The sequence below is a fragment of the Coregonus lavaretus genome (assembly GCF_964263955.1).
Source record: "Coregonus lavaretus genome assembly, contig: HAP1_SCAFFOLD_4749, whole genome shotgun sequence".
Taxonomy (NCBI): domain Eukaryota; kingdom Metazoa; phylum Chordata; class Actinopteri; order Salmoniformes; family Salmonidae; genus Coregonus; species Coregonus lavaretus.
This window is the reverse complement of record NW_028162190.1, coordinates 1-16,322: the sequence shown is the minus strand read 5'-3', so window position 1 is coordinate 16,322 and position 16,322 is coordinate 1. Positions and strand designations below refer to the sequence as shown.

General features: G+C 45.2%; 1 protein-coding gene across 4 annotated transcripts; it reads left to right on the top strand.

Annotated features, from left to right (window-relative positions):
* Nucleotides 1-2,785: 2,785 nt before the first annotated feature.
* On the top strand, nt 2,786-15,433 carry LOC311119490 (annexin A2-A-like). 4 transcript variants are annotated; one of them, XM_084194168.1, is made up of 13 exons: nt 2,786-3,040; nt 4,850-4,910; nt 5,023-5,116; nt 6,177-6,271; nt 7,038-7,151; nt 7,417-7,507; nt 7,768-7,847; nt 8,837-8,896; nt 10,310-10,403; nt 10,589-10,684; nt 12,497-12,555; nt 14,010-14,132; nt 15,091-15,433. In XM_084194168.1, the coding sequence occupies exons 2-13, from the start codon at nt 4,860-4,862 to the stop codon at nt 15,148-15,150; spliced, it is 1,017 nt and encodes a 338-aa protein (XP_084050294.1). In that variant the 5' UTR covers nt 2,786-3,040; nt 4,850-4,859; the 3' UTR covers nt 15,151-15,433. The 4 variants fall into 4 exon arrangements, 3 of the variants coding, with proteins under 3 accessions (XP_084050294.1, XP_084050295.1, XP_084050296.1); XR_014611980.1 differs by having other exon boundaries at nt 2,912-3,040; nt 12,497-12,648; XM_084194169.1 differs by lacking the exon at nt 2,786-3,040 and adding an exon at nt 3,203-3,508.
* Nucleotides 15,434-16,322: the final 889 nt, after the last annotated feature.

The following is a 16,322-nucleotide window of genomic DNA, read 5'->3' as shown; positions in this document are numbered from 1 at the left end:
GCTGTCTGCACTGAACAAGGCAGGAAGCGGAGGAGGATTGGTTCATATTTATCCTGAGGGATTAGGTGGTGGTTGAACGATATCCTGATTATGGAGGGTGAGGGATAGGAAGTGGAATGAATCATTCCCTGGGCACACAGAGAGGAGAACAGCGGGTAGAACAGTGGATATGGCCACACCCAGGCTAGGGAGAACAGTGAAGATATGACCCAGGGCTTTGGGGCATTCACAACCACACATCATGTGTTAGTCAGAAGCAGTGTCATTAATCACAGCTTGGGAGAGGAGAACAGTGGAGAAGTGAGCAGACCTAGTCTTACTCAGGCATTCACAACCACCAATCAGGAGTGTGACTAGGCTTGTGTCACAGAGAAAACATTGAAGCATTTCAATGGGAAGCAGAGCGTACAAAGCTGTGGTTAAGGAAGCAGAACGGCATCACGCTCTGACGTAACGTAATTCTACCAGAACCATGGGATCTAATGTGGGCGACCTTTCCGCCATTTTGTTGGACGGTGTACAACTCCAGTCAGCTGTGTATGATGAGTGTGTGACATGACAGAACATAGAGCTTTCACCAGAGTCCTGTCACAGTGTTGTGCATCGCTGCCCTGGAGGAGAGTCCTGTCACAGTGTTGTGCATCGCTGCCCTGGAGGACAGCCCTGTCACAGTGTGGTGCATCGCTGCCCTGGAGGAGAGTCCTGTCACAGTGTGGTGCATCGCTGCCCTGGAGGAGAGTCCTGTCACAGTGTGGTGCATCGCTGCCCTGGAGGAGAGACCTGTCACAGTGTTGTTGTGCATCACTGCCCTGGAGGAGAGTCCTGTCACAGTGTTGTTGTGCATCGCTGCCCTGGAGGAGAGTCCTGTCACAGTGTTGTGCATCGCTATCGCTGCCCTGGAGGAGAGTCCTGTCACAGTGTTGTGCATCGCTATCGCTGCCCTGGAGGAGAGTCCTGTCACAGTGTTGTGCATCGCTATCGCTGCCCTGGAGGAGAGTCCTGTCACAGTGTTGTGCCTCGCTGCCCTGGAGGAGAGTCCTGTCACAGTGTTGTTGTGCATCGCTGCCCTGGAGTAGAGTCCTGTCACAGTGTTGTGCATCGCTGCCCTGGAGGAGAGTCCTGTCACAGTGTTGTGCATCGCTGCCCTGGAGGAGAGTCCTGTCACAGTGTTGTGCATCGCTGCCCTGGAGGAGAGTCCTGTCACAGTGTTGTGCATCGGCTGCCCTGGAGGAGAGTCCTGTCACAGTGTTGTGCATCGCTGCCCTGGAGGAGAGTCCTGTCACAGTGTTGTGCATCGGCTGCCCTGGAGGAGAGTCCTGTCACAGTGTTGTGCCTCGCTGCCCTGGAGGAGAGCCCTGTCACAGTGTTGTGCATCGCTGCCCTGGAGGAGAGTCCTGTCACAGTGTTGTGCTTCGCTGCCCTGGAGGAGAGTCCTGTCACAGTGTTGTGCCTCGCTGCCCTGGAGGAGAGTCCTGTCACAGTGTTGTGCATCGCTGCCCTGGAGGAGAGTCCTGTCACAGTGTGGTGCATCGCTGCCCTGGAGGAGAGTCCTGTCACAGTGTTGTGCCTCGCTGCCCTGGAGGAGAGTCCTGTCATAGTGTTGTGCATCGGCTGCCCTGGAGGAGAGTCCTGTCACAGTGTTGTGCATCGCTGCCCTGGAGGAGAGTCCTGTCACAGTGTTGTGCATCGCTGCCCTGGAGGAGAGTCCTGTCACAGTGTTGTGCATCGCTGCCCTGGAGGAGAGTCCTGTCACAGTGTTGTGCATCGCTGCCCTGGAGGAGAGTCCTGTCACAGTGTTGTGCATCGCTGCCCTGGAGGAGAGTCCTGTCACAGTGTTGTGCATCGCTGCCCTGGAGTAGAGTCCTGTCACAGTGTTGTGCATCGCTGCCCTGGAGGAGAGTCCTGTCACAGTGTTGTGCATCGGCTGCCCTGGAGGAGAGTCCTGTCACAGTGTTGTGCATCGCTGCCCTGGAGGAGAGTCCTGTCACAGTGTTGTGCATCGGCTGCCCTGGAGGAGAGTCCTGTCACAGTGTTGTGCATCGGCTGCCCTGGAGGAGAGTCCTGTCACAGTGTTGTGCATCGGCTGCCCTGGAGGAGAGTCCTGTCACAGTGTTGTGCATCGCTGCCCTGGAGGAGAGTCCTGTCACAGTGTTGTGCATCGCTGCCCTGGAGGAGAGTCCTGTCACAGTGTTGTTGTGCATCGCTGCCCTGGAGGAGAGTCCTGTCACAGTGTTGTGCATCGCTGCCCTGGAGGAGAGTCCTGTCACAGTGTTGTGCATCGCTGCCCTGGAGGAGAGTCCTGTCACAGTGTTGTGCATCGGCTGCCCTGGAGGAGAGTCCTGTCACAGTGTTGTGCATCGGCTGCCCTGGAGGAGAGTCCTGTCACAGTGTTGTGCATCGGCTGCCCTGGAGGAGAGTCCTGTCACAGTGTTGTTGTGCATCGCTGCCCTGGAGGCAGAAACACTGCAATGAAATCAAACACGTTCTCCAAAGAGGAAAGACGGTGCAGAGAAACGTATAGACTTTCAGATGAAGGTCCAGCGCGTATTGAAATAGTCCTGATGTTGTCCATTGGTGATTTCTGCCCAGCCTGTTTATAGTCCTGATGTTGTCCATTGGTGATTTCTGCCCAGCCTGTTTTCATCCTGCTCTGCACTGGGGGAGCAGTCCTCTAACCCTGGGTAGGGCCAGGGTGGAGGGGGGAGGGAGGGAGGGAGGGAGTAGAGAGAGGGAGGAGTATCAGAACAGGGGCAGCCCAGAGGTAGGAGCTGGAGCCATGCTCTGTAAGGGAGTGAGGGAGGGAGGGGAGAGGGGAGAGGGAGTGGGGGAGGGGAGAGGGAGTGGGGGAGGGAGGGAGTGGAGAGGAGAGAGACAGAGAGACTGGAGGGGAGGAGTGTGGACTCAGGGGCAGGAGTTGGAGCCATGCTTTGAGTCATACCAGTGTGTTCTGCCAGTGGTATTTAACTAGCACCACACCCTGAACAGGCTTCATAACGGGAACTATCTACTGCTACCTCTAGGATCTGTTCTGTACTCTAAGGTAAGTCAGCTACCTCTAGGATCTGTTCTGTACTCTTAAGATAAGTCAGCTACCTCTAGGTTCTGTTCTGTACTCTAAGGTAAGTCAGTACAGGTTCTGTACTATCTCTGCTCACTGAGACAGACACACTTTCTTTCACTAGCCAACTTGAACACACCAGCCGTGCGTGTGTGTGTGTGTGTGTGTGTGTGTATATGTGTGTGTGTGTGTGTGAGTGTGTGTCCTTGTCCCTGCCAGGTGTTCCATTCCAATGCCATCCAGTCTGATCCACACTAAATGAATGAAAGCTTATTGGAAGCAGCAGATGACTGCCTTTTACAACTTTTCATAGTCAGCTGATTCTGACCAACTATCTTTTTTCAGTACTTCTTCAACTGCTGTAGTTTAAAAAAAAAAGTGTGTAGTAGCGGGATTAAATCAGTCCATTCTCCTGCTTTTGTGTTCTAACAGCGTGTGATGGAATGTCTGGTGGGTATTCTATAATAATAATAAGCCATTTAGCAGATGCTTTTATCCAAAGCGACTTAGTCATGCGTGCATACATTTTTGTGTATGGGTGGTCCCGGGGATCAAACCCACTACCTTGGCGTTACAAGCGCCGGGCTCTACCAGTTGAGCTACAGAGGACCACCCGTAACATTTACATTTACATTTACGTCATTTAGCAGACGCTCTTATCCAGAGCGACTTACAAATAGGTGCATTCACCTTATAGCCAGTGGGATAACCACTTTACAATGTTTTCTTTATTTTTATTTATTTTTTTTAGGGGGGGGGGGGGGGGGGGGGGTTGGGGTAAGGGGGGGTAGAAGGATTATTTTATCCTATCCCAGGTATTCCTTAAAGAGGTGGGGTTTCAAATGTCTCCGGAAGGTGGTGAGTGACTCCGCTGTGATGGGTATTCCTGACCTTGGTGTGTTACTGGGTGCGCCAGTATACACACACACACACACACACACACACACACACACACACACACACACACACAGACACAGACACAGACACACACACACACACACACACACACAGACACAGACACAGACACAGACACACACACACACACACACACACACTGCACGTTTATTATAGCCCACTGTGCCAATAGTCCTGTTAACACGACCATTTCCAGCAGATCTAATTGGGTATGCGATATTACACGACTCAGCTTGAAACCTGTTCTGGGTACAGTAGAGTAATGACTTGTATGACCATCCGTGGATACAGAGCTGCAAAGTCAAGACAGTTTCTGAGTTCGTTAAAGGTGACAAACAGTACGCTGTTGGTCTATATGCAATACAATAGAAGTCCCTCGTTAGGGCCAGTTGAATGGAGCAGGATACGTGATTCATAATTCCTGTTTAAATGGAGGAGGGGAAGTTAGATCCCACTCCAGCACGTCAGTCATGCATGGTTGCTAGGTGATTAAATATTATTGACCTCTGCCATGGTGGGGGGAAAAAAATAACTTCTCCTCTCAACTGATTTTCTGTCAATTTAACAACAAAAAGACAATGGCCTTTGACTTTCATATGAATCCTGATTTGGGCGGTATCACATTTTGTGTGTTAACTGTTTGCACGTTCTCATTCATTTCTAAAACAACTACTGTAACTTTAGTTTTATTAAGTAGGTCTGTCTGGTAGTAGTCTCTAAGGATGTGACCTCATTCAGTATCTAACATCATATAAATGAGACCCTTAGAACCTCCAGCTGGGTTACCATGATGATAGTTTGTCATGTCCTAAAGCTGTTTTACAGCCCGTTGGATAGTTAAACCTAATATATACGTTATCTTTTTTTTTTTCACAGGGATTTCACAATGGCATTGGTTTCAGAGTTCTTGGGCCAGCTCACGCTGAATTTTGGCGGGGTGAGTTCACTATAGTTGAACTATTGTCAATATTCAGGTCACGGTCAACTGTAATGAAATCTGTAATCTGTCGGGGATTGTAAAACCTGTAATGTAACTCTGCCCCCTGTAGGAGAGTGAGCCTAAATTCCCCACGGTGGTGGCAGCAGGAGATTTTGATCCAGCTAAGGATGCTGCCAGGATAGAAACGGCCGTCAAAACCAAGGGTGAGAGAATCACTACAAGAATACCGTAGTCCCACTAGTTACAGTGTATGACTTTATAATGTCCTAGATTAGAAAAATACGCTGTGCATTGTCAACTTGATGGTGCGCTAATGTGTTTGTCACAATGTAGTTGTACTAATATAAGTGTCATAATATCATACTAATTCGTTTTTTTTTAAAGAGGCGTTACTAGATAAATAAAACTGCCTCTCATCATGGTGTTATATGCACGTCGCGCTTTAGCGCCATCTGCTGGCCGTTTTATTGTACTACACCTCGTGAACCAACACCGTACCTTCTTCTGCGGTGCTGTGCCTGTGTAAACAGGAAATAGGAAGCTTTGGATCGGTTGACCACATTTTTAGCCCTGTAACATGTGTTCCATAGTATCTATTGCCGCCCTTGTAGTCTCTGCCTGTGAAAGCATTGTCTTTTCACACCATTCCATCATTCACTGTTAAATACTGGAGGTTTGGAGAAGGTTTTTTGACATGGTTTGTATTTTCATTGAGGGAGTCCCTCTATGGAAACCTCTATGTAAGCACAGTGCTGGTTGTCGGGCAGAACTGAGTCACTTTCCTGGCTGCGTTCCCAACATGACTTCACTAAACCACAGAGTTATACAGGGATTTACTCTCAGACCACGCCTTCGCCTTGCAGGCCTGTTAGCCTGCCACAACCAACCACCGCTAACTCACTGCAGTCCCCTGTACCCACTGAAAGCCCCGACTAGCTGTTTTCCACCATATTATATTGTACCAATCAAGGCCTTATAGATCAAGTGTTCATGAAGGAAATATGGCTACACAAGGCTATTGCTGTTTAGGATTTCAACTTTTAGCAGTGTCAATCTCATCAAAAGGTTTTCATGTGATTTATCAAACCTTTCATCCTACTATAGTATATCTGTCTGTATCTACTCTATACACACAAAGCCAGTGTGGCCGATGTATGTTATATGGAATATTTCCATGTTCCCCAGGTGCGTCTTTATCTATAGAAATCATTCATGGTTGAATGTATGTTAATCACACCTTTGTAATATTTCCATGATCCTCAGGTGTGGATGAGCAGACCATCATTGACATCCTGACCAGACGGAGCTACTCCCAGAGGAGAGAGATCGCCTTCGAGTATGAGAAGAGATCCAAGAAGGTGAGGGGAAAATAGTTACTGTTTTTGTTCAGGAAGATACTTTTTCATAAAGCAACTGCTGCTAATTTGGATATGTTCTGAAGTGAAATGTGGACATCAAGAGAATCCAACCTCATTTAGACATATTGTACAGTGTGACGGACTATCATCTCTGTGTATTTTACAGTGTGACGGACTATCATCTCTGTGTATTTTACAGTGTGACGGACTATCATCTCTGTGTATTTTACAGTGTGACGGACTATCATCTCTGTGTATTTTACAGTGTGACGGACTATCATCTCTGTGTATTTTACAGTGTGACGGACTATCATCTCTGTGTATTTTACAGTGTGATGGACTATCATCTCTGTGTATTTTACAGTGTGACGGACTATCATCTCTGTGTATTTTACAGTGTGACGGACTATCATCTCTGTGTATTTTACAGTGTGAAGGACTATCATCTCTGTGTATTTTACAGTGTGAAGGACTATCATCTCTGTGTATTTTACAGTGGGACGGACTATCATCTCTGTGTATTTTACAGTGTGGCGGACTATCATCTCTGTGTATTTTACAGTGTGACGGACTATCATCTATGTGTATTTTACAGTGTGACGGACTATCATCTCTGTGTATTTTACAGTGTGACGGACTATCATCTCTGTGTATTTTACAGTGTGACGGACTATCATCTCTGTGTATTTTACAGTTGGACAGACTATCATCTCTGTGTATTTTACAGTTGGACAGACTATCATCTGTGTGTATGTCTCTCCTGTAGGATATGATCACCGCTCTGAAGGGGGCTCTGTCTGGGTCTCTGGAGGCTGTCATTCTGGGACTGATGAAGAGTACAGCTCAGTACGATGCCTCTGAGATCAAAGGATCCATCAAGGTAGGGAGGAGGCCACAATATTTCCTACATGAAGCCTAAACTACACAGATCCCAGTCACTGCTGCCCTCTCCTGGTCTGATTAATGTGTGGCCTAGACACAGAATGGCAGAAGGAACATTGTACTATTCATACTGCTGTTAAAACCGCTGTTCTCTCCTCTCCAGGGTCTGTACCATTCATACTGCTGTTAAAACCGCTGTTCTCTCCTCTCCAGGGTCTGTACCATTCATACTGCTGTTAAAACCACTGTTCTCTCCTCTCCAGGGTCTGGGGACCGATGAGGAGACTCTGATAGAGATGGTCTGTTCCCGCAGCGCTGATGAACTGGTGGAAATCAAACGCGTCTACAAGGAGTGTAAGTTGAAGCAAGAAGCAAGGAGAAGCAAGTAGAATTATCATCAAGATGAGATTTAAAATGTAAGGATGAAGTATTTATACTTTATATGTAGCCTCCTGTAGCTCAGTTGGTAGAGCATGGCGCTTGCAACGCCAGGGTTGTGGGTTCGATTCCCACGGGGGGGCCAGTGTGAAAAATGTATGCACTCACTTAACTGTAAGTCGCTCTGGATAAGAGCGTCTGCTAAATGACTTAAAAAAATGTAAATATATCTACAGTGTTCAAGAAGGAGCTGGAGAAGGACGTGGCTGGAGACACTTCAGGAGACTTCAAGGGTTTGCTGATGGCTCTGGTGCAGGTAGGATCATACAACGACTTTACAATGTCTAGCTCCCTAAGACTGATCATACAACGACTTTACAATGTCTAGCTCCCTAAGACTGATCATACAATGACTTTACAATGTCTAGCTCCCTAAGACTGATCATACAATGACTTTACAATGTCTAGCTCCCTAAGACTGATCATACAATGACTTTACAATGTCTAGCTCCCTAAGACTGATCATACAATGACTTTACAATGTCTAGCTCCCTAAGACTGATCATCCAATGGCTTTACAATGTCTAGCTCCCTAAGACTGATCATACAACGACTTTACAATGTATAGCTCCCTAAGACTGATCATACAATGACTTTACAATGTCTAGCTCCCTAAGACTGATCATCCAATGGCTTTACAATGTCTAGCTCCCTAAGACTGATCATACAACGACTTTACAATGTATAGCTCCCTAAGACTGATCATACAATGACTTTACAATGTCTAGCTCCCTAAGACTGATCATACAATGACTTTACAATGTCTAGCTCCCTAAGACTGATCATACAATGACTTTACAATGTATAGCTCCCTAAGACTGATCATACAATGACTTTACAATGTATAGCTCCCTAAGACTGATCATACAATGACTTTACAATGTCTAGCTCCCTAAGACTGATCATACAATGACTTTACAATGTCTAGCTCCCTAAGACTGATCATCCAATGGCTTTACAATGTCTAGCTCCCTAAGACTGATCATACAACGACTTTACAATGTATAGCTCCCTAAGACTGATCATACAATGACTTTACAATGTCTAGCTCCCTAAGACTGATCATCCAATGGCTTTAATAAGGATTTATGGCTCTGGTGCAGGTAGGATCATACAATGACTTTACAATGTCTAGCTCCCTAAGACTGACCATCCAATGGCTTTAATAATGATTTGGATGCAAAGGAGTCTGTCTGAATATTGGTGTGAACTGTATTCTCCATTTTAATCTATGTCCTTCAATAGGCCAAGAGAGATGAGCCCTCAAATATCGTCGACTATGAGAAGATTGACCAGGACGCCAGAGTAAGTCAAATGCATTGTACTCAGTCTTTTCAAAAACACCAAAGCTTTGATACTGACAGTAAAACACTGTACCAGAACCAAACACCAAAGCTTTGATATTGACAGTAAAACACTGTACCAGAATCAAAAACTGCAGCTTTGATACTGACAGTAAAACACTGTACCAGAACCAAACACCAAAGCTTTGATACTGACAGTAAAACACTGTACCAGAACCAAAACACTGCAGCTTTGATACTGACAGTAAAACACTGTACCAGAACCAAAACACCAAAGCTTTGATACTGACAGTAAAACACTGTACCAGAACCAAACACCAAAGCTTTGATACTGACAGTAAAACACTGTACCAGAACCAAACACCAAAGCTCTGATACTGACAGTAAAACACTGTACCAGAACCAAACACCAAAGCTTTGATACTGACAGTAAAACACTGTACCAGAACCAAAACACTGCAGCTTTGATACTGACAGTAAAACACTGTACCAGAACCAAAACACCAAAGCTTTGATACTGACAGTAAAACACTGTACCAGAACCAAACACCAAAGCTTTGATACTGACAGTAAAACACTGTACCAGAACCAAACACCAAAGCTTTGATACTGACAGTAAAACACTGTACCAGAACCAAACACTGCAGCTTTGATACTGACAGTAAAACACTGTACCAGAACCAAACACCAAAGCTTTGATACTGACAGTAAAACACTGTACCAGAACCAAACACCAAAGCTTTGATACTGACAGTAAAACACTGTACCAGAACCAAAACACTGCAGCTTTGATACTGACAGTAAAACACTGTACCAGAACCAAAACACTGCAGCTTTGATACTGACAGTAAAACACTATACCAGAACCAAAACACCAAAGCTTTGATACTGACAGTAAAACACTGTACCAGAACCAAAACACTGCAGCTTTGATACTGACAGTAAAACACTGTACCAGAATCTGAGTGATTTTTCTCTGTAGATTAGTTTGGTGTATTATCCAGGTCTGTCTCATGCTGATTGTCCCTCCTCTCTCTCTGTAGATTAGTTTGGTGTATTATACAGGTCTGTCTCATGCTGATTGTCCCTCCTCTCTCTCTGTAGATTAGTTTGGTGTATTATCCAGGTCTGTCTCATGCTGATTGTCCCCTCCTCTCTCTCTGTAGATTAGTTTGGTGTATTATACAGGTCTGTCTCATGCTGATTGTCCCCTCCTCTCTCTCTGTAGATTAGTTTGGTGCATTATACAGGTCTGTCTCATGCTGATTGTCCCCTCCTCTCTCTCTGTAGATTAGTTTGGTGTATAATACAGGTCTGTCTCATGCTGATTGTCCCCTCCTCTCTCTCTGTAGATTAGTTTGGTGTATTATACAGGTCTGTCTCATGCTGATTGTCCCCTCCTCTCTCTCTTTAGGCTCTGTATGAGGCAGGAGTGAAGAGGAAGGGGACTGACGTGGCTACATGGATCACCATCATGTCAGAGAGAAGTGTCCCCCACCTGCAGAAAGGTACATACCCGACTCTGTAGCACGGGAATCCCTGCTTCTTCATTCTTATAGATTATCTGGACAAATACTAAAACTCAAAGTCAAGATGGCGACACCAGACATTTTAGACATAAAGAACCTGGATGTTTCTCTCTATCTGGTGGCTCTTCAGAGAGCTGACCAAATGTTGGCTGTGTCTCTTCCAGTGTTTGACAGGTACAAGAGCTACAGTCCGTACGACATGCAGGAGAGCATCAGGAAGGAGGTGAAAGGAGACCTGGAGAAGTCCTTCCTCACACTAGGTAACATTCCACAACATGTCATATACTTGCATTCTATAATATATATATACATCCATATCTATATCATATACCTCCATTCTATAACATATACTCTACATCCACATCTGTAACATATCTATATCATATACCTCCATTCTATAACATATACTCTACATCCACATCTGTAACATATCTATAACATATACATCCACATCTATAACATATCTATATCATATACCTACATTATATATATATATATATATATATATATATATATATATATATATATATATATATATATATATGTACAGTGAGGGAAAAAAAGTATTTGATCCCCTGCTGATTTTGTACATTTGCCCACTGACAAAGAAATGATCAGTCTGTCATTTTAATGGTAGGTTTATTTGAACAGTGAGAGACAGAATAACAAAACAAAAAATCCAGAAAAACACGTCAAAAATGTTATAAATAGATTATCATTTTAATGAGGGAAATAAGTATTTAGCTGCTCTTACTACCACGTTAGCTACTAAACATCTCCATTGTTTCTGGCGCACTCCTATAAAGCCAATCAATTCCTCTCTGACTAGTTCCAGAATGATCTACCCTCTAATCCGTTTAATATCTTCAGCATAACATTACCTGTCCATTGGTAATGTATGAGGCTCCTGTCTCCATGCCAGACTGTCTGTGTCACTCGCTCAAGACTTTACTTCCGCCGTTTATGCGTTACTCCATCTCTCTCTGTCTCTCTCCCTTTCTCTCTCTCTGTCTCTCTCCCTTTCTCTCTCTCTGTCTCTCTCCCTTTCTCTCTCTCTGTCTCTCTCCCTTTATCTCTCTCTGTCTCTCTCCCTTTCTCTCTCTCGGTCTCTCTCTCCCTTTCTCTCTCTCGGTCTCTCTCTCCCTTTCTCTCTCTCTGTCTCTCTCCCTTTCTCTCTCTCGGTCTCTCTCTCCCTTTCTCTCTCTCGGTCTCTCTCTCCCTTTCTCTCTCTCTGTCTCTCTCCCTTTCTCTCTCTCTGTCTCTCTCTCCCTTTCTCTCTCTCTCTCTCTCTCTCCCTTTCTCTCTCGGTCTCTCTCCCTTTCTCTCTCTCTGTCTCTCTCCCTTTCTCTCTCTCTGTCTCTCTCCCTTTCTCTCTCTCTGTCTCTCTCCCTTTCTCTCTCTCTGTCTCTCTCCCTTTCTCTCTCTCGGTCTCTCTCTCCCTTTCTCTCTCTCTGTCTCTCTCTCCCTTTCTCTCTCTCTCTCTCTCTCTGTCTCTCTCTCCCTTTCTCTCTCTCTGTCTCTCTCCCTTTCTCTCTCTCTGTCTCTCTCCCTTTCTCTCTCTCTGTCTCTCTCCCTTTCTCTCTCTCTGTCTCTCTCCCTTTCTCTCTCTCTGTCTCTCTCTCTCTCTCTCTCTCTCTCTCTCGGTCTCTCTCCCTTTCTCTCTCTCTGTCTCTCTCCCTTTCTCTCTCTCTGTCTCTCTCTGCCGTCATGTTGTCTATGAACCCTATTACAGCTGTTGCCTCCTCTCCTCCTCTCCTCCTCTCCTCCTCTCCTCCTCTCCTCCTCTCCTCCTCTCCTCCTATCAACCTTGCCTCCTCCGCCTTCGCTCCTATTTGTACCAGACGAGCCCTCGGTCGATTCATTCCTTATTAACAGTAATTGCAAGCTGTTTGAAGAAAACAACATTTGATTTCAAGGGATATTGTGCCCTTAAGAAACAAACTGTGGATCTGTGTCTATATACTGCAGACAGCCTCCTTACCAGGATGCCTTTAGAAAGAACAAGAGGAAGTGACAGATCCAGAGAGGTCAGGTTATTTAAATATGTTCTCTTTTCTTCTGTCTTTTTGCAGTGGAGTGCTTTGAGAACAAACAACAATACTTTGCTAACAGACTGAGCGAAGCCATGAAGGTCATTATCTGTCAACTTCTTGTCATGTGGCTCTGAGTGAGATGGTGAAGTACAAGTCCTCATGAGAAACAAAGAATGAGCTCATTGTTATTGGTACATTTGGTACAAATCCCTTCAACCCCAAATCCTTTCAATCCCCTTCAAATCCCTTCAACCCCAACTCCTTTCAATCCCCTTCAAACCCCTTCAACCCCAACTCCTTTCAATCCCCTTCAAATCCCTTCAACCCCAACTCCTTTCAATCCCCTTCAAACCCCTTCAACCCCAACTCCTTTCAATCCCCTTCAAATCCCTTCAACCCCAACTCCTTTCAATCCCCTTCAAACCCCTTTCAACCCCAACTCCTTTCAATCCCCTTCAAACCCCTTTCAACCGCAACTCCTTTCAATCCCCTTCAAACCCCTTTCAACCCCAACTCCTTTCAATCCCCTTCAAACCCCTTCAACCCCAACTCCTTTCAATCCCCTTCAAACCCCTTCAACCCCAACTCCTTTCAATCCCCTTCAAACCCCTTCAACCCCAACTCCTTTCAATCCCCTTCAAATCCCTTCAACCCCAACTCCTTTCAATCCCCTTCAAACCCCTTTCAACCCCAACTCCTTTCAATCCCCTTCAAACCCCTTTCAACCCCAACTCCTTTTAATCCCTTTCAAACCCCTTCAACCCCAACCCCCTTTCAACCTCAAATCCCTTCAACCCCAACCCCTCTTCAACCCCCCTTCAACCCCAACCCCCCTTCAACCCCAACCCCCCTTCAACCCCAACCTCCCTTCAACCCCAACCCCTTTCAACCCCAACCCCTTTCTACTTCAACCCCAACCCCCTTTCAACCCCAACCCCCCTTCAACCCCTTTCTACTCCAACCCCCTTTCAACCCCGTTCAACCCCAACCCCCTTCAGAAGATAATAATTGTGAATCAAAGATAATCTCACGGGAGAAACGTCCCCATAGCAATTATGTATCAGACTATTCATGAATTGATTATACAGGGGTTGCATCATCCGTGCTCTGTTCAGTAAAAACATCAACAAACACAGGCCATCACCTGGGACTCTATTCAATCAGTATCGCCGGAGATTAGCGCTTCTATAGCGTGCTCGAAATGTAAAAGGTCATTTCTGATTGAGTCCACATATGCAGCGTTTACCGTGAATACAGTCTCCACGAACACGGGAACATTGCCTTTACATTTCAATCACGCTATAGCGCTGAACTTCGGCGTTGCGGATTAAAATCAAGCCCACCAAGTTTTTAAATGGAGCATCTGGAGCATTGGAAAAGGAAGTTGCCTGGATGTATATAAACACATAGATAGACTGAGAGAACCAGGCTACACAAACAATGGAACCAGGCTACACAAACAATGGTAGTCAACGCCAGGCTAGTGTTGGCTTTGTAGGACATGATTGCCAGTGATAATAATAACAATATGTAATATTGACATGATCTGCAGGGTAAAAGTGCCAAGGAAAAGGTGGTGACCAGGATAATTGTGTCTCGCTGTGAGGTGGACCTCATGAAGATCAGGACAGAGTTTAAGAAACTGAACCAGAAGTCCCTGTACCAGACCATCACTGTGAGTACTCTTTTATTTCTCTACCTTTGTATGTCTCTCTCTCTCTCTCTCTCTCTCTCTCTCTCTCTCTCTCTCTCTCTCTCTCTCTCTCTCTCTCTCTCTCTCTCTCTCTCTCTCTCTCTCTCTCTCTCTCTGTCTCTGTCTCTGTCTCTCTCTCGCTCTCTCTCGCTCTCTCTCTCTCTCTCTCTCTCTCTCTCTCGCTCGCTCGCTCTCTCTCGCTCTCTCTCGCTCTCTCTCGCTCTCTCTCGCTCTCCCTCTCTCTCTCTCCCTCTCCCTCTCTCTCTCTCTCTGTCTCTCTCTCTCTCTCTCTCTCTCTCTCTCTCTCTCGCTCTCTCTCGCTCTGTCTCTCTCTCTCGCTCTCTGTCTCGCTCTCTCTGTCTCTCTCTCTCTCTGTCTCTCTCTCTCTCTCTCTCTCTCTCTGTCTCTCCTCTCTGTCTCTCTCTCTCTCTCTGTCTCTCTCTCTCACTCACTCACTCTCTCTCTCGCTCTCGCTCTCGCTCTCGCTCTCTCTCTATCTCACTCTCTCTCTCTTTCACCCACTCTCACTCTCTCTCTCACTCTCACTCTCTCTTTCTCTCTCAATCACTCTCACTCTCTCTCACCATCTCTCGCTTCCATTTTCATCTGTTTTAACTCTTCTCTCAGCCCCGAAGTCTGACATGCCTTGCAACAGTACTATGCTATTTATTGGGATATGATGCAAGCTAACACAGTGTAACATCTCATATAATTCTAAACCACTGCCTGCTCTGTCCTGTTCCATGGCAAACTTAGTGTCTTGACTTAAAACTGCCTGCTCTGTCCTGTTCCATGGCAAACTTACATAGTGTCTTGACTTAAAACTGCCTGCTCTGTCCTGTTCATGGCAAACTTACATAGTGTCTTGACATAGCTTGACTTCATCCTTTTAGCTCTGGACCAAAGGGTCTCAACTCCATGATGTTCTGTCCCCTATCAGGAGCACACTAAAGGAGACTATCAGAAGGTCCTGCTGAGTCTGTGCGGAGGAGATGACTAAAGTCCAACTGGCACCAACTGTCACCTTGTCCCAGAAGCCTTTTGGGTACCAATGCCTTGTTCCTTTGTGACTCTCTAGTGACACAGACATTGAGAACTGGTGCCTCTACCACAACACTCAGCTGCCAGCAGTATTAGAGTCATCATTACTTTGTTTTTATTTGGTAAAAACAGATTGCATCACCTTTCTGTGAAATATGAGATATCCCTGGAACACCAACTGAAGAATTGATAGTAAATGCTTTTATGCAATGTTTTTATGAAATTAAAAAATGTGTGTTAAATAGTTTCCTTTCTTGTTTTTTAATTTTACAATATTACAAAGTACTCTTCGGGACATTTTCCAAGTAAAGTAAGACATTTTGAATGGTAATGTCGATGCTTGTCCCAGCTAGTGTATGTCCTTATATCCCCACTAGAGGGCGCTAGAGCAATACCATGCAGTACTGCTTCCTCACAGCCTGGCCTGTTTCCATTGAAGAGATGTTCTGATATTGCACTAATACTGTATCTTTTAAATCAGATGGTATGTTGAGTGCAAAATGGAGCTTCACAATGAATGCTGTTTAAACCTTTTGATACTTGTGGGGGGTATTTTTTCAAAACATGCAAACCAAGTTTTTAAGTGAATTATATTAGTTTTTGTTTGATGTTGTCAGTCAGTTTAAAATTCAAATCTATGAGGAGTTCTCCCTCACTATGGACAATGATCAAAGTTTCAGAACTGGAACTTTATCTGAAAATATTGGTTCATAATTGCGACCCAATAGACGACAGTAGCCATATACTTGTGTTTATGTATCTGTAAACTCCAGTGAATTCATAATAAATCATATTGATTCCTGTGGAAATCAGATAAATATGTAACTTCTTCCCACATAAAACCCTCAGTTTCCTCTCTCTCTCTCTCTCTCTCTCTCTCTCTCTCTCTCTCTCTCTCTCTCTCTCTCTCTCTCTCTCTCTGTTATTTTCATTGAAGAGGCTTATTTAGATTTTTTAATCGTTAGTGTGTTTTGCTTTGTTTGTTTGGTGCTAATTTTTAATTAAAATGTTAATTTAACCTCCAGCAACAACCATTTGCATATGAGGGTAGCAAACAGCTTCAGTATCGCTTACTTCTCCTGTTTAGTTTGAGGTCTCCTAGGATCGAAGGATCCGCCATCCTGTTGACAA